At 34.0% G+C, this 18,921-nt stretch overlaps 1 protein-coding gene across 2 annotated transcripts; it reads right to left on the bottom strand.

The window, feature by feature from the left end:
• Nucleotides 1–13,123: 13,123 nt before the first annotated feature.
• Nucleotides 13,124–14,143, bottom strand: LOC113325878. 2 transcript variants are annotated; one of them, XM_026573742.1, is made up of 3 exons: nt 13,936–14,143; nt 13,465–13,652; nt 13,124–13,297 (listed from the first exon to the last, which is right to left on the bottom strand). In XM_026573742.1, exons 1-3 carry the CDS (start codon nt 14,077–14,079, stop codon nt 13,201–13,203), a joined length of 429 nt encoding a protein of 142 aa, XP_026429527.1. In that variant the 5' UTR covers nt 14,080–14,143; the 3' UTR covers nt 13,124–13,200. The 2 variants fall into 2 exon arrangements, with proteins under 2 accessions (XP_026429527.1, XP_026429528.1); XM_026573743.1 differs by having other exon boundaries at nt 13,465–13,649.
• Nucleotides 14,144–18,921: the final 4,778 nt, after the last annotated feature.

Genomic DNA, 18,921 nt, shown 5'->3' with positions numbered 1-18,921 from the left:
GACATGTCTCAATTTGTGTTTGTACTTATAAAACTTTGATAGTTCATGACCCTTAAGTGAACAATATGAGCACGTCAATCTTGAATATAATTCAGGCATCTGAGATGTGCAAGCAGCTAGACACATAGTTGTAGTTTCAGGAAATCCTACACTACACCCCTCATATGATTTCATTATTACTCAACTCATTTTTAGGTTTACACTCTTAATTTTATTGATCAATCTTTGAATGTTCTTACAAGAAAAGATAAAGGAATCAAGACTGATCTCTGCTCTAGACTTTCTCTCTCCTATTTATTTGTTTCTTACTCAAAAAGATCTCTCTCTTTCCTTTATAACTGAACGACTATTTATAGGGAAGTACATAGTGGATGACATCTAATCTGTCCTTTATTTTCGAATATGGCTTGCGACATTCTCGCAACCTTACAAATGTTAATCTCGCAAACTCTCTAATTTTTGAAGGACCATCACATCTTTCTCATGATTTTAGCTGACGTCGTTTATTATATCATTTCTGAAATTGTTCTGCGACGCTGTCGTGTTGTGTTGTTGATAATTTCGCTAAGATATCATTGTTGCGATATTCTGATCCTACATCTTGCCTCTTCTCACATCTTTTCTGCGAAGTAGAGAATGATGTGAGAAATGCCGCAGCTGTTCATTTCTTCATATTCTGCATTTATCACACGTACTCTTTCTTCTATATGTTTCTTGACACGTCTTTTGTAACCGCTGTTTTTTTAACCGTTTATATTTTTCCGTATTAATATTGTTTATCTTCTCGAGGAAAAATTCCCTCTATATATATTCTTTCTCACTCTCTTTTTCTTTCTTTTTATTTTCTCTGCAACTTCATCGTTCTTCTTCAAATCCATTATTGCAATTTTTCTTCTTTCTTCTTCAATCTTTTTAAGTTCTTCTTCATATTCACACTGTTTCTTCTACAGATCTTCATCGTTCGTAATTTTCTTCGAAATAATCTTCCTGCTACTGTTTTCCATGGATTCATCAAGGTTAGTTTTCTTTTTTCTTCTTTATGGGTTTTGCTGAAATTGATCTTGTTTATTGCCTTATTTGATGTTGTTTATGTGATTCCCATACTCTTCTTATTTCAGCAAAAGCGCCTCCAATACTAGATTTACAGTTCAGAATCCTAATATTCCCAAATCGCAACATAAGGTTGTCGCGCATAAAAGAAAGTCTACGAATGAGAAGGTAGTAAGAAACACTATCCTTTTCTAATAACAATATTGTTGCCTCTGTTTCTTATCTAGATTGTAATTCGCAGGGTGATAAGGATGTCAATAAACCTCTCAATAAATCTCGCCACCTTAAAACTGTTCCAACTTCTGTTCCATTCCACTTACTCATCTCTTCTAAATCTCCAGCGACATCTTCGCAAGATAAACCTTTATCTCCCATTCGCGAAAAAGCTGCCTCAGACTTCATTTCTTCAGATGACCTTTCAATGATTGAAACCCCCCTTGTTGATCCTTCTATGAATGAAACTTCTTCTCTTCCTATTGAGAATGTTTCTCAACCTTCTATCACTATCAGTTCTCTACCTGAGTCTCTTCCTCTTTCGAAAGAAACCATGAAAGGAATAGATATTGCTTTCAAAGTTTTATCTGAAGTCCTGGATGATGGCAAGAAGTCTTCTATTGATCCTATCAAGTCTAATGTTTGCGAAATTTTGAGCAAGCATTTAGGTTCTGACAGAGCTGCTTCGCAGACAGCTTTTGGAAAAAGAGTGTAATGCTCTTCGTCTCGAAAATCAAAAGCTTCAGAATGTTTTGTTGGATCGTGACAATCTTCGCAAGAAGAATGATGAATTGAGAGGTATGATTTTCTTATCTGTGTCTTCAATTTGCCCTTTTAATGGTTTTATCCTTCCCATATTTAATTATCCTTGAAATCCCTCTTTCGCATGTTAAGCCTTAAACCAGAAACGAATAATGGAGAGATATCAATTTGAATCTTCTGTTGAAGAAGCCCATGTTGATAAAGAAATTTTGGTGGATCAATATAACCAATTAGATAACCTCTATTCATATTCTCTTGATCATATAAATAATCTTACCAATGGAAATACCCAATTAATTCAGAGGCAAGATTTATTAAGTAATGAAGTATCTCGCCTTTCTTATTCTTTAACTAAAGCTAATTTAGGGATGAAAACTTTATCAGATGAGAATAAAACCTTATCTCAAGAGAAGCGAACTTATTTAAACAAGATGGCGATATCTTCGCAACAACTTAGCATTCTTCAAAAAGTATGTGATGACCAAGAGAAATCTCTTCGCTCTTTGAGAAATGAACTTAAAGAAGTAACAAAGTCATCCATCGCTGAAAGAGATACACTTATTCAAGGTAGAATAGCTTTAAGTGTAAAGGTGAATCCACTTAAAGAACAATAATCCAAATTAGAAGAATCTTATTCTTCTCTTGCGAAGAAAAATGCCTTTCTTATTTCTAAAGAGAAAAATCTTCAGTCTCGACTTAAAGGTTTAATTGGAGATAAATTTGATGACGCAATGGACCGTTGGGAGAATAGTTGTCTGTCCTTGATTCAACACCTTATTTCGCAAAAGGAAGGTAGTCATAATAGTTTGAATGCCTTAACTATCTTTTCTTTGTCATATCTTTCTGAATTCTTCATCTTATTTAAATTTTGTATTTTACTTTTCGCAGAGTGAGAAGAATCTTCATTCTTCCATTTCTGTTTTGGAGGCTAATATGCCAAAATTCGCAAAGAAAATGCATTGCTCGTCTCTACCCTTACTGGTTCTCGCGACCGAGCAGAAAGAAGACTTGATTATCTTTCTTATTTCAAGGATATTCAAGATTGGAATCATCAGAGAGCACTTCTTCTCCAAGTTCATCTCTGGGCTAAAGTCCTTGTAAATGACATTTTATTGTCCAACTCTCTTCCTCCTACATCAATTGAACATTTGGAAGTAGATGATGATGAAGTTCCTCGTTCTGCTGATAGTGATTATGATTATGAAAGCGGTGCAGAGGATGATCTCTTGGAAGGTGAGGAAGAAATTCCTTCTAAAGAAGCATCTGCTGGTGTTAATCAGAATGAGAAAGAAATTTCTCCTGAAGAAGTAATTGCTGGCGATAATCAAGATGCTAGTCAAGGCGAAGATCAAAACCGAAATGAAGGAGAGGCTTGCGGGAATATTGGCGAAGAATTTCTGTTATCTCCTGCTACTGAAATTAATACTGAAGCTTGATCTTCTTATTTAGCTTTGTCTTCTTGAACTTTCTTATTTTTATCACTTTTGCGAGTTACATTTTTCAACCAACTTTGGAGTCAACTTTTCCTTTTAATATTTTGTTGATGAGAAAGATAATGCTTCTTGAGTCAACTTCTCCTTTTAATATTTTGTTGATGAGAAACAACTTTGGAGTCAACTTTTCCCAACTTTTCACATTCATCAGTCCATTTAAATTTCACACCCTTCTTGAGTATATCGAAAAAAATATTTGCATTTGTCTGATGATCGCGAAATGAATCTCCCTAGCGAAGCTAGAATCCCATTCAACTTCTGTACATCTTTTATTGTTGCTAGTGTTGGCATGTCACGAACTGCTTGCACTTTTTCTAGATCAACATGTATTCCTTCTTTTGATACGATGTAGCCTAAAATTTTTCCCGATGCAACTCCAATAGTACACTTCTCAGGATTCAATTTAATGATATACTGCCACATTTGTTCAAAAATCTCCCTCAGGTCTTGTACATGGTCTTTATCTTCTTTACTCTTTACTAACATGTCATCCACGTATACTTCTAATGTTTTGTGTATCCATTTTGCGAACACCTTCTCTACCATTGTTTGGTATGTCGCTCCTGCGTTTCGCAAACCAAATGGCATTTTCGTGTAACAATATAAAACTCTAGGGGCAAAGAAAGCAGTATGTTCTTGATCTTCTTCAGCGAGAGGGATTTGGTTATACCCTTTGTACCCATCTAAAGACGATGCTCTATCATTTCCCGCCGCGGATTCCACCATTTGAGGAATATCTGGTAACGGAAAACTATCTTTGGGGCAAGCTTTGTTTAAATCAGTGAAATCTATGCAAATCCTGATTCCTTTGTTTTTATTTGGGACAATGACCATGTTCGCTATCCATTCTGGGTATTTATCTTCTCTTATGATTCCCGCATCAAGCATTTTCTTTAGTTCTTATTTTATTTGGGAATGGTAAGTTGTTGCAATTTTTCTTATTCTCTGTTTAAATGGTCTCACATTTTTGTTAATCTCCAACATGTGGCATGCAATTGATGGATCTATTCCCGGTATCTCATCCATGCTTCCTGCGAAAACATCTTTATATTCTCGCAACAGGTTAACAGTTCTTTCGTCTTCTTCCACATCCATTTTGGTTCCAATTCTCAATATTAGAGGTTCTTCTAAAGTCCCAACGTTTATTTCTTTTGTTGGTTCTGCGGCAGTGTAACCGGGTTTAGGTTCTCCCATCAGTGTTGGTTCTTTTATTGTTTTCACAGGTCCTTCTCCTTCCTCCGAAATTTTGCTGGGTATTCCTTTGCCTTCTTTTTCCCTTATCATATATAGTCTAAATTCTTCTTCTTTCTTTGCTTCCTTTGCCAAATTTCTGCGAAATTGTTTCTTTTTTGCTTGTCCTTCATAATGCTTTACTTCGATTTGATGACATAATTTCGCATTATCAACATCTCCTCTGATTTCTCCTATTCCATTTGGTGTGGGGAATTTAGTACATTGATGTAATGTTGATACTATAGCTTTTATCGCATGTATCCATGGTCTTCCTAACAACATATTATACGGTGATTCCATATCCACCATGCATAGTGTTACGTATGTCTCGATCTCTTCAAGTGGAATTCGTACCATTATTTCTCCTTTAGGTTTTGTTGTGGATTTTCCAAAGCCGTGAACAAAATATGTTGAACTGGACATTTCTTCATCTTTAAATCCCATTCCCTGGAATGCATGATAAAATATTATATCCACTGAACTTCCTGTATCGATTAAAGTTCTGTTCAATATCCATTCTCCCTTGGATTTTGTTGTCGTCTCCTTCTCTTTTCGCGTAATAGGCACTTTAACAACCAATGGAGATGTGTGGTTCAAATTTTCTTTCGGTATTTCTGCCGCCATGAATGTAATTTTTTTCTTTTCCCAATCTTTCAAGGGTGATGTCTTTTCTACCACCATAACATTCCTTCCTTCAAAATTTCGTTTATGTATTCTTCCATTGATGTTTTCATGGAATTCATTAACCATCGTTTTTGTTATCATATTACACTCCAATCTTTTGTCATCTTCATTAATTCTAATCATTTTTCTTTTAACTGGTTCACTGATTTACTTAATCACTTTCTTGATTTGAACAATCTCAATGTCCCTGAACACTGATTCGATCTTCAATGTCCCTGTTTCTAGCGCCATTATGTAGTTGCGGGAAATCCTACACTACACCCCTCATATGATTTCATTATTACTCAACTCATTTTTAGGTTTACACTCTTAATTTTATTGATCAATCTTTGAATGTTCTTACAATAAAAGATAAAGGAATCAAGAATGACCTCTGCTCTAGACTTTTTCTCTCCTATTTACTTGTTTCTTACTCAAAAAGATCTCTCTCTTTCCTTTACAACTGAACGACTATTTATAGGGAAGTATATAGTGGATGACAGCTAATCTGTCCTTTATTTTCGAATATGGCTTGCGACATTCTCGCAACCTTACAAATGTTAATCTCGCAAACTCTCTAATTTTCGCAGGACCATCACATCTTTCTCATGATTTTAGCTGACGTCGTTTATTATATCATTTCTGAAATTGTTCTGCGACACTGTCGTGTTGTGTTGTTGATAATTTCGCTAAGATATCATTGTTGCGAGATTCTGATCCTACAATAGTGAAACCTGAAACATCATACATAGAGTTTCCAAAGAAGGGGTCAATTTTATCTTCCAGATTAGTTGGGTTTTCTTCTGAAAGAATATCAAGATTGATATGTGTATTGCTACAATTATCAAACTCAATATTTTCATAAAGAAGTGCAACGCTTGATTTTTCGTCTTCATTAGATGCATAGCTGTCAGACATTTTATCAAGAGTTGCAGCAAGACCTTTGTTCCCAGTGTATTTCTTTCGATTTGGACACTCATTTGCAAAATGACCAAAACCTTTACACTTAAAGCACTGAGGCATATCCTCCTCATCATTTTCATCAATATCCCTATTTTTAGGAGGAACACGATTATGAAGTTTATCTGACGACTTGGATTTATCTCTGGAAAAACGTTTACTTCTCTTCAAAAGAAGAACCCTAAACTATCTTGTGATCAACGAGACTGACTTGTCAAGATCTTCATCTGATGAATCAGCCTCAGAAAATCATCTTCAGAAATATAAACACTTTTACTTTTATCAAGTAATTTAGTGTTCTTTAGTGCTTTGAAAGAAACATCCTTACTAGCCTTGGACGTATGCTCATGATCAAAGATCTTTAGCTTCCCAACCAAAGTATTTCTGGAAAGCGTTGCGAGATTATTTCCTTCAACGATGGCATGCTTCTTGGAATCGTATCTAGATGGCAGCAATCTGCGAATTTTCATCACAATGTCCTTTTCAGGAATAGTCTTACCCAATGCAAAAGATGCATTAACAATTTCAGACACTTTGTGATTAAACTCATCAAATGTTTCTTCATCTGCCATACGAAGGTTTTCCCAATCAGAACTAAGGTTTTGAAGCCTAGCTTCTTTCTCATTGGTATTTCCTTCAAATACAGTTTCTAAGATATCCCAGGCTTCCTTAGACTTTGTGCAAATAGTCACATGGTGCTGAAGGTTTGGGGTAATGGCATGTATGATAGCATTTAAGTCGTTAGAATTATGCTTTGCAGCAAGAATTTCTTCTGGACTATATCTATCTATATCCTTCGGTATAGATACATCGCCTTCTATATTAATCGGAGGATCATAGCCATTAACAACACGTACCCATGTTTGAAAATCACGAGCTTGAAGAAAAGCACGCATAAAAATTTTCCACCATAAGTAGTTTGAGTCATCAAAGACTGGTGGTACGTGTATGGAGATAAAATTCCTGTCCATAGAGTCAGATCGCTACAAACACAGACTTATAAGGTTTTTAAACATGTTCGAATGCTACCTGATTCTGTCGTTAGGCTCACTAATTTGCAGTCCTTAGATCTTTCCTTGTGCGATTATTTAGTAGTCTTACCTGTACATATTGGGTCTCTGAAATATCTAAGAAAGTTGAGACTTGAGGGTTCTGAAGATTTTGATGGAATATTACCTAGGGACCTTGGAGCACTGACACTATTAAGGTCCCTTGATTTCAGAGGTACGAAAATTCAAGTATTGCCTGAATCATGCATTAGCAACCTTTGCAATTTGGAGATGATGCATTTCAATAGGCGTGAGCTTCCCAAAGAGATAATGAATTGGCCGAAGTTGAGAATTCTTACACATGACAGAGAGGGAGAAGATGAAATGCCCAGAGGTATAGAAACTCTAACTTGCCTTGAAACGTTAGATTCCTATATTGTGAGGAAGATAGAAAGTAGTAGTAGTGGGATGGCAGAGTTAGTGATCCATAAACTGGAGTCTGTGAGAGGTGAAATAGACGCTAGGACAGCAAGGTTAAAGGATAAGCAAAACCTTCGTATATTGTATCTCATATGGAGCTCTAATGTCCAAGGTGATGAATTGAGTGAGGTATTGGAGGGTCTCCAACCTCACCCTAATTTGAAAAGGTTGGTAATAAATGAATTCTCGGGTTTAAAGCTTCCGAAGTGGATGAGTGCATCAATTCTCCTACCAAATTTAGTGGAAATAGAGTTTTCAGGATGCAGCAGATGGAAGAAGTTTCCAACGGTGGGTCAGCTCCCATGTCTGAGGTTTCTTAAGATCGAAAAAATGGAGTCAATAAGGTGTTTGGGTAAAGAGTTGTATTACCAAGAAGAAGAAGAAGAAAGCAGCAACCGAGAAGAAGAAGAAGAAAGAATCAGCAGTAGTAATGGTAGTGGTAATACTCAAAATGCTACAACAAGATCATCATTCCCTTGGAAAGGAAACTCATCTTAAAATGATATTCAGTCGGCTGACAATGCAGTTACTACTTCCAACTTTCAGACTCACTAATCCAGCTACATTTGGAGGGACAAGAAGAAGCTGGATGGTGGCGGCCATAGAGAGGTAAATACTTTTATACAAGATGAATTTGCTACTCCATATTAGTATGTTTAATCGTCATGCCATGTTTGGTAGGTTTTATTGTCAAATTATGTGAATTGATTTTGGACTCCAAATCTTGTGCCTGCAGTTGTTAGTGATGCTGAGTTAACGGCGACCCACACCATCGTTTTAAGCGTTCCTCTTCAGTTGGTACTAATTAAACATAGCATTTCCATCAAAGAAGCAGCAGCTGCGGGGAAATGAAGAACAAAACCAAGAACACTCGCGAGTTCCCTTAACAGTGTGGTATCGCCAGTTGAACCATTTTGGAGTCGTTGCACAAAATCCGACTTCTTAACGACTCATATCTGTTACACAGATGACATCTGAGATTCGAATAATCGACTTTGTAATATTTTCCGGGGTTTGCTTCAACTTCTACTGCCTCTGTAAATGATCGGTGGTAGTTGTGGTGCCAAACCCAGTAAACTTAATCCATGAGGAAATAAATTCAAACCCCAAAATTCGTCAAGACACTTGCATTAATAAGTTCACCAACAGTAGCATAATACTCAATTCTAGTAGCATTTGCTTCTAAATGAGAACCAATCACTGATGTCAAAATCCCCAAACCCAGAAGAACAGGAAATAGTGGGTTTTAAGTTTACTGAAGAAATGGATTTTGGTTTAATACCTTGATTAAGTAGAAGATTAGGTTTAGATACAGAGCTAGTTAATGTTGAGATCACCATTTTTTCTTCTCTATCCTTTTTGTGGATTTGCTGCTCTTCCTACCTTCTGTTTCTTCCTATCTGTTCTTCCTACCTGAGGGCAAAGATGTAATTTACAGAATTTTCCTATGAGCTTAACTGGGCTAAGCACATCCCCGGGCCTCAGGCGTGCTTAGGGAGATATTTGTCGGATTGTCCAGGGAACAAATGAGAAATGGCGATAGCTTCTATGAGTACACGTTTCTATATTTAAGGGCTTTGAAATTCTTACAAACACATAATATTCAAAAAATTTCTTACTTCACCATTGTATATTCCCATTCTTGTTTACAGTAAACTAGTATTACTTACTCATTTGATTTTTATAAGTCGCTCGGGCTGGAAAAATTATTAAATTCATGCACATTTTGAGTATTTCATTTGGTGATATGATTTTCTGTTATACTATATTTTTCTTATGAGTTCAATATGTTGTAGCTGTAAATATTTTATAAGTTCTTTATAGGTTAATGGAGAACTTGTTTATACTATTTGATATATGTATGTAGGTAGAAAGAAATGTGTTAGTGAATTGAGAAATTTTTTCTTTTGAACGAAGAAAAGTACACTATCATGGGAATTTTGATTCCGCCGACCAAGGAAATATATATGTTTATTTACGTGTTAAAGGTTTGATGCAACTTGTCACACAAACGAGATAAATATGTGAGAACTTAAACAATAACTCATACCTAAGATTAATTGGCTAGAGTTTTCGGTTTTTATAAATGAGGTGTGATTTGAAAAGATAAAACGATCCCCAAACCTCGGCAACAACTGATAAGTAATCATACGGTAAACGACAAAAAAATCGTTGTTCGTTAATACTCTCAAATAATAATCTATCTTTGCTTATATAATGTAGATTTTCCTGCTGTAAACTCGCTAACGTCATTAAACCAGAAATATTCTTAGTCGAGTTTCAAGAATTAACAACATAACATGAAATGGCCATGTGTGATAGGATGTATGTGTGTTTAATTAAGACATATATGTTAATATTATTCTTTCCCAAACTACTCTATTTGATAAACTTACATTTTTTTTCTTTTTTCTTTTAAGGAATAACACCAAGAGCTTTTATTAAATGTATTTTTTTTAATGAAAGACTGATTTAATAATAAAAGTTATTAATGCCTAAAAAAGAGTTAAAATTGTTATTAATTAAAGCAACCAATGTAACAATATTAATTTAGTAGATCGGATTGTACGATGCGACTCACTCGAGGGTGACTTTCGTCAACCGAGTGGGTTGAATAATATGTTGGGTTTTCATTTTAATTAGGTGATCTTAAGAACCTTTTATTATCATTATTATTGTTAAGATTAACTATTGGAAAATATTCTAAAAGCAATGTAAAATCTAATTGTCATATTGTTTGTTGTTTATTGTTTTTCTATTAGGTTTTGCATTAGGTGTTACTCGGATCTCTGACAGGATTAAAAATGAAGGTAAATAAATTTATGACTTTTTAGGACAAAGAAAATTAACGCATAAATATAGATGATGATACATACATATTCAATTTTTACTGTAAATCGCCGGAGTCTGGAAGTGATTATAATTTCCCAATGAATATGTGAGTTAAAATCCTTTAAGAAATATATGTCCTGAAGTTCAAAAATTTAGTTAAATTTATACTAATCATTTATATATGATGGATCAATTAACCAGCTTTGAGTTGGATATTGTCGTTTGCATTTTAAATACCGAAAGCTACGAGCATTTGGACTGTTCAACGTCTGAACAAGGATTGATAAACACATCATTACCAACGTCGAAATTATCAAGTGAGCAGGGTCAGATAACGTTGCCAAGTCCAAATATCAATCATGACTTTCCAGAAATCCCAATGGTACGTGCATATAAGAGAATGAAATTTGTAATACTTAGGTGACATTTATGTCATACGATTGTAGTTACACTCAAGTAACTATGAATAACGATGTCGGATTGTTTTTACCTTGACAATTAGCCTCAGCCCAACCCTAATGACGAGCAAGAGCTAACCTCATTTGCTCATATGGAAAGAGACCAAGAAACCTCCGTTAACCATCAAGATCAAGTGGAACAAAGTTCTAATTTAGAACCATTGGGTTCATATAGGTAAAATATACTCCCTTCATTGAAAAAGATGAAAAACATTTAGTATTTTTGATTTAGTGAAAGAGATAGACATGTTTTTATTTTATATGTAGAATTATATAATTATAGTAATTTTTTCTTTATTTGTGAGTTATACCTTTTTTTCGTTTCTCATTAGTAATGATGACGAAATTTTTATAAATATGACGGATGACTAAAAATATGGCATCCGAGATAAAAGAAGTTGAAAGAATTATTGGATTCAATCAAAATTACTGCCATGATTCATCTTCATCATCATTGTCGTTAGTGCCGCCGATTTCTCAGCATCTGAAAATGAAAACTCTATGCCTCGAAACTCGTTCAACTGTATGTTCTTTAATCAACCTCATGCTTATGTTAATTTATGTTTATATATCCATTTTAATTCAAATCTGGTTAATGAATCATAATGTCACTTGGTTTTGATTAACTAGTTTCAGCATCCAGAAGTTATTAAATTGACAAATGAGCCAGAAGTTATTGATCTAATTGAAAATAAAAATAGAACCTCGGCGTCAAATGTAATTGACGTAGATAAACTAGATTATCCACGAGATAATCCAAGTGATCAAGTATCATTTCATGCGCAAAGTTTTAATCAATCTGAAAACTCTGAGCAATCTATACTTCCAAATTATTATGACCACCAACACCAACCACAACAACAATATGTTAATCGGGCAAGGTGAATGATATTTTATTTTATTTTGTGTTTGCTTAATTTTAACTAAATGATACTTAAGAATATTCATATGATTTAATTTTGAATACAGGTATCAACCTTTGAAAAAGATAAGTGAAAACAGAAAATATACATTTGTGCCGAAGAAAAAAAATCTAAAGGTCTTCTTCCAACATATGAGGTATGAAAATTCAACTGATGAGTAGTAAAATTAACACTAACACATACTTACAGTATGTATATCATCAATATGGATATGTATGGATTTTTTTTTAATCTTGAAAATAGAGTTAATTTGACTTATTTAAATGGACGACCAAACACAAATCGAGTATTAATATTAATCTTGATATTTCTTTGTCTTTTTCAATATATGTATATAGTGGGGAAGTAGAAAATTTGCGTCTACAAGATCCATGGTTAAGAAAAGATAAGTATAGACGATTACGTTTTCAAGCCACAACCATACCATTGACTAGTCGCCAATCTACCCAAGAAGTCCAAGACTCGCTTGGAATTAACCAGGTACGATATGAGAAAAAATAAAAAAACTCTTATTATTACAAAATTTATTTAAATATCACACAAAATATCTCCGTTTTTTTCTAGTATTTTTCGGAATAACCTAACTAATTAAGAATGGAAAACAGGAGATTCCTAAAAATAATACACCAGAGTATACTCACATTCCAAAACCTGCTTATCCCGGCAACGTTAGTTCTTACTCTGAGGTAAATATTTATAACTTAATCCAATTAAGCATTTTCTTTTTTGTTGAAATTTTGTAGAACAAGTAAATTTGTTTTTTCTTTTTTGTCAAAATTTTATTATAATTAAGGAACCGAGAGGCAAGTCGTTAACGAGCAATGGTCATGGCATTCCGGAATCCAAGGGGAACACCTTGTACGATTTAGCATGATTCGTTTAGGTTCATTTTAACAATACAGTATTGAATTGGTACTTGATTAAGCTTTTGTTTCTTTAAATGTACATGAATAACTCTATAAAAATTGGGGTTTATGACCCCAAATACGAGAGTTTAGGCTTCCATGTCGACCCACATTTAAGGTTGTTAAATTTAAAGTGCCTTCAAGTAAGTCCGATTTTATATATTTTTTTACATTTTCAAAAGCTTATTTTAAATATGAGTTAATTTGTATTACCAAGTATTTGTAAAAATGAATTTTTCGTAAATTATTTGGGTGTTAATTTTATTTGTATTTTCTTCTTATCTGCATAAAAAATAAAGGCTGAAGACGACGAGGGAAAAAAAGCATGACCATCAATTGAATTATAGAACCAAAAAAATAAAATCTGGAAGTTTTCCTCCCATTATAATATTATTTGTATCAAAAATCTCATGTTTTTAAGTAAATCCAAGTCATTCTTAGGTGGGCACATTTCTCTGTTACTCGGTAGTAGTTTTATACGCCACTTCAAAAGAATTCAACATTTCCAACAAGATCGGATCCATAACTCCATTGTTTTCTTTTATCGAAGGTATCCTATTCAAAATAAAAATAAATTCAGATTGGATGAAGTCCATATGTGAAGTTTTCAAATATTAATATGATTATGTGCACCACAAATACAAATTAAGGATAGTGATTAAATGTTGATCAAGGTAGTCACTCAAAAAAGTAAAATGTACCAAGGGAGAAAGAAAAAATACCTAGGAAATGGTAATCGAGGTGAAAGGGGAGTGTCCTTTTCCAGATGAAGCGGAACAGACATCGACCAATCGACATCATCATAATGTGGCATTAGGAGCAACTTTTCTTGCCATGTTGTTGCTTCATTTATCTTTGTCCACAAAGTTTTTTTCCCATATGGTAAAACTTGTTTGCGCTCGACATTCTTCTGTTAAAAAAATTGTACAATGACAAAATATAATGCACAATATATTGGGTTATTATTAGTATCTTTTGAACCGCGAAAAATTGGAATTGATACGGAGGGTATGTTGATTTTTATATAAAGGTCGTAAATGTCTATGCTAAAAACTTAGGTTTGTAGTTAGATCCATGACATGAACTAATATCAAAATACCCTAATATGTTATTTCATAGGATGTTTTCACAGTGGAAAACTCATCTTTGTTTGTCGGAAAATAGAAATAGAAAAATGAAGAAAAATAATATACCAGAATTGTCTTTTCGTTTCTTCTTTGACTGAAGCTGCATGAGCGATTCTGAATGACCGAGGTTGTTGGATAACTGGACTTTGTTCCTCTAGGAGGAGACTGATTCTTCGTCACTATATTTGTATTTCGCTCATAACTAGACATTATTTCTTTAAAATGATGACGAACAAAATTATAGTATAATTTTCTTCCTGCAAAAGTTTTTTTTTTTTCCTTTTTATTTTTCTGATTCTCCTTGAAGATTTAGGGTATACTTGCTAAGTATTTATAGAGAAGCAACTCAGTTTATAGAAGGAAAAACATCATGGGTCATTTAATGACAAAGCTAAATAGATCTTATCGAAATATTTGAAAATCAATATAATAAGAAGCATTTAAATGATGTGCTTTTAAAACGAATAACCATGTAACTTAATTTACCCTATGGAGTGGAAACTCAAAATAATTTGGTGTTAAAATTATAATACTTCGAGATATATGCATACCAAACTACCTAATTTTCTCAGAAAATGAACTAGGTTTAAAATTTACAAAATTAGGTTTATACTTATACAAAATATAAGTAGTTAATTTAAAAAATATATAAAAAAAATGTTGAAAATGCACCACGTTGCTAGTTTAAAAAGTGGTGTGTTTTTACCATTTTTCTATTTTATTACGTTTATGTGCAGTGTGTTCCTAACCTCCTAGAACCCCCAGTCTTTTTTATTACAATTTAAATAGTGTAATTACTTACTTTCCTAGAGATAATTAAATACAAAAAGGAAGATAGTTTGACTGGTTCGATAGAATCTAGAAAACCACCTTTGAAAATGAAACCTTAAACAAAAATTTTTTTGTTAGTCAGAATAGAATGATTACAAATATTCAATGCCTCATTTATTGTAATTTACTAATTTTAGAAATAACTTTATTAGTGAGGAATGAAAAAAAATACCACTGACAACTAGGGATAAGTATGGGTATACAACTAATGCATTGCTCCGGTAGTTGAGATTATAAATGGTTTCTCTCAAGTCTTAACTCATTGTATTTATATATATATCAGTGCTTTACCAAAATCTCAGTTATTCAGTTAACTTGCAAGTTGGATTCCATTTGAGACAAATTAGCAAAATACTTATGAGATTAAAACACCAGCTATCATGATAATTACACTAAAAATAATACTTGAAAAATGAATGTTAACAAAAGGTCAATGACTGGCCTTGTTGCCGGTGGTTATTAAATTCTATAGGGGTTAAATTTTCTTTAATTGATTATTCCATATAAGTCCATAAAGATATATCAAATTATAGAATCTTCACCCTTAGATACTCCAATGGTATTTAAGTAAACTATATGAAAAAATAGCATTGCACGCGTAGTCTCATAATAAATAGGATGGAAAAAGGAAGCAAAAGTACAAGCCATGAGTTATAGTTATTATCGAAGTCGAAAACAAAATTCCAAAAATAATGTTGGATGATGTTCAGACTAAACCGTTTAGCTATTATTTTTCGGCATGTGTCAGTGAGTCCCACTCTTTTCTTAAACATGCTCATATTTCTTAACCTGAAACACACTCTTCTAAAAAATACTTACGATCTTTTGTTTTATTACAATATATATATGGTACAATCAGTAATTAAGATTATGAATTTGAAAATAATTCGTTATATTTCAAATGGTTTATTGGTATCAGGATTAGGGGATTTTAAAAAAATCATTTCGATGATGGTAAAAAGCAATAAGTCAATTTTTGGAAAAATAGGAAAACAACAACATGAATAACCATGAATTTGGAAATCTGTATGGACTAAACTCCAATATAATTCTGAGAGCACCAACTTAAAAGTGAGACTCAATCAAGAAAGATATCAAAGAGTGTTATCTCTTTCTCAGTACAACCAGTAAATCAACTAGATAGAAATCAGTGAGACTGATTGACATGAGAATAACTTGGATGGTACCAAAGACCAATGCCCAAGTGTCAATCAGGTTTTATCCAACAATCAAGGTCGGGTTTATGAACTGATTGAACTGCGGACAACCTGTGATATTTCAATTATATAAACAAATATAATGAAAAAAGAAATAACACAGACACCAGAAATTTTGTTAACGAGGAAATTGGAAATGCAGAAAAACCTCGGGACCTACTCCAGATTTGAACACCACACTGTATCATGCCGCTACAGAGTCTAGCCTACTACAAGTTAACTTCAGACTGGAATATAGTTGAGCCATAACCAAGTCTCACACCAATTAAGGTACAGTGCGTTCCTTACTTCTCTAGAACCACGCCGGATTCTGCGCACTTGATTCCCTTAGCTGATCTCACCCACATCTAGGAGTTGCTACGACCAAAAGTCGAAGACTTATAAACAAATTTATCTCCCACAGATATGTCTATCCTTTATTCTTTTTGTTCCGTCTTTTGATACAACGATCAAGGTGAACATGAGCTAACTAATAATCCGGTCTTATAATCCCGAAGAGAATCTTAGAAATATTAGTCACCTCACAATAACCTAATTGATTAACAGAAGAAGTTCCTGCGGAATCACAAGAGTCTGAAACGAAGAACTGTTGTATTACTTTTTACATCTTACCTATCGGAGAGAAATCTCGAGTAAATCTTAGAGAAGATAAAACTCAATAAGATAGAACAAATAAGATCAGAATACGCAACTACAGAGAAAATAGTTGGATCTGGCTTCACGAATACCAAATAAAGTATTCAAGTCGTTAACCTAATAATGTTTTGGAAAACCTAGGTTAAAGGAATCGACTCTAATTTGCAACTAGGACACACAAAAGTGTCGGGATCAGGTTTGTTAGATACTAGAGTTCTCCCTTATGTAGTCTTTCAAATCAGGTTTCTTAAAATCAAAGCTAAGATATCTTAGTAACAAAGCAATAGATATTCACCGTTAGATGAACTTCTGATTTAAGATTTAAGCTAAGTCTGATGAGAAATTAAGCAATTAATCTCCACAGTTAGATGGTCGTAGCTTGTTACACACAAATGAAATATACTTATATTTAGATATGGGTAACCGCACCTAAACGTGTATATTGGATTGGCTCAATAACAGTTAACGGAAGTTATCCATATATATCTAACACTTCTAGATCAAATACGATGATCAATCAATCATGGTAGATAATCAAATGAATCTAATTGTGCTTCAATAGATTTGTTCAATTGTTCACTATCTCATAGAAATATTTATGAACAAATTGAAACGAAATCGGTTTCATTCGTGATTGTACAAAGTACTTATACAAGAATCAATTCATGAACATTAAGCCACAATTTGCAAAGTTAATTTGCATTCCTTAAATCATAAATGTTTTAGTACATATGGTATGGGAATCATACATTACCGGTTTTAGAACTTAACCATTATGTTCGTAAAATGGGTACGCCAACAACAGCTCCGGACCTTGGCCTAGTCAAGTCGTTCGCAAAACTGGTTCGTGAACTACCGTTCCGGACCCAACTCAAGTAAACTTGTTTGCATACTAGGTTCCCAAACAAGAGTTCCTGACCTTCTCAGGTAAATCCATTCGCATACTTGGTACGCAAACAAGAGTCCGGACCTGAATTATCACAATACAGTCGCATATTGGGTATGCATACCATGAGGTGGACTATGTATTATATGGAACAACCTAAATATTCGGGTCCTTATCCAGTCCCAAAGTTACATTCACGTCCTTATTACTTCCCAAGCTCCGGCACAACCATGGTTGTGCACATGCATCTATGGTCCTCCGTACTCTTTTAGGGAACTTAGTTAACCTCAAGCTAAGTTGAGGGAAGAATTCTATTCTAGGCAGGAATCCTTGTTTAGGCAGAGTTCCTAGTAGGGAAGAGTTTTGTTTTAGGCAATACTATTAGTTTAGGAAATAAATTCCTAATAGAAGTCCTTGGTCGGTTGAGTACGATGAAGGCTATATATAGAGGGCTTTGGCTAATATCTAAGGACACAGAATTCTAGGCACAAAAAACCTAGAGAAAGCTTGTAATAATACTTGTGCAAGCTTAGCAAACAGTTTAAGATTAACCCACTATTTAGAGAAGATTGTGAGCGTGACAAAGAGAGAATTGTAATCGTTTTATTGTTCATAATCTAGAGAAGATATTTTCTTCAAATTACTACTTGTGTTCTGTTTTCTAAGTTTCTCGTATACTATTATTCTGAATTCCACCTTTATAGTAATAGCTACCGAGGTATAAAGATTAAAACGTATCAAGTTGGCATCACGAGAAAGGTATAAATCCTTGTGGTTTATGTTTTTTTACTAGATCTCTCTACATAAAGCTTGGTGAGGTACTCGAAAAGCTAGAATACGTTAAGAAAACAAGGGGATCAAGGATGACAAAGTCAGATGATGATCCAAATGAAGGAGAACCATAAACTATGGAAGAAAGGTGGCTACGCTGCAAACAGACATGAATTCGGTTCAAGTTGCCCTTCAGCTGAGTGAATGTATTCGTTCTCATACACCCAACCCGAAAACGAAGAAAAAGATTACACCTTCACCTGAAGCTTCGGGAAAATATTTCGGAAGAAGACGATTCAGAAGAAGAAGAGGAAGGAGATGAGGATGGAGAGAAGAAGAAAAGTGATTTTCTTAAAAGTCCTACATCAACTAAACCTCATGGTAAGAATCTGGAAATTGATTTTAGTGTTGATATTCCACTTTACGATGGGAATGTCGATGTAGAAAAACTAAATGATTGGATTGAACGTATAGAAACGTATTTTTCTTTCTTTGAATATGGTTCAAAGGAAAATATTTCTTTCGCGGCATTGAATTTACAAAAGCATTCTCTAACCTAGTGGAAAGATTATCAAAGACAAAACCTAGGTAAGGGAGTATTGTCGTGGAAAATATTCAAGGTAGTTGTAAGGAAACAGTTTTATCCGGTTGGATACCTTTAGGAGAGATGGTTCAAGTGGTACAACTTGAAGCAGACCTACAACCAAACTG

The sequence above is a fragment of the Papaver somniferum genome, unplaced genomic scaffold (genome assembly GCF_003573695.1).
Source record: "Papaver somniferum cultivar HN1 unplaced genomic scaffold, ASM357369v1 unplaced-scaffold_0, whole genome shotgun sequence".
Lineage (NCBI taxonomy): Eukaryota > Viridiplantae > Streptophyta > Magnoliopsida > Ranunculales > Papaveraceae > Papaver > Papaver somniferum.
The sequence above is the reverse complement of the archived record's forward strand: the minus strand, read 5'-3'. Positions and strand labels throughout refer to the sequence as shown.

Bases quoted from the DNA above. Each gene is read 5' to 3' on its own strand.
- LOC113325878 (XM_026573742.1), bottom strand. From the start codon at position 14,079: ATGTCTAGTTATGAGCGAAATACAAATATAGTGACGAAGAATCAGTCT. The intron at 13,653-13,935 runs GTATATTATTTT...TTTTTTTAACAG, and splicing joins GAAACGAAAAGACAATTCTG to AAGAATGTCGAGCGCAAACA. The intron at 13,298-13,464 runs GTATTTTTTCTT...TATTTTGAATAG, and splicing joins CCTCGATTACCATTTCCTAG to GATACCTTCGATAAAAGAAA.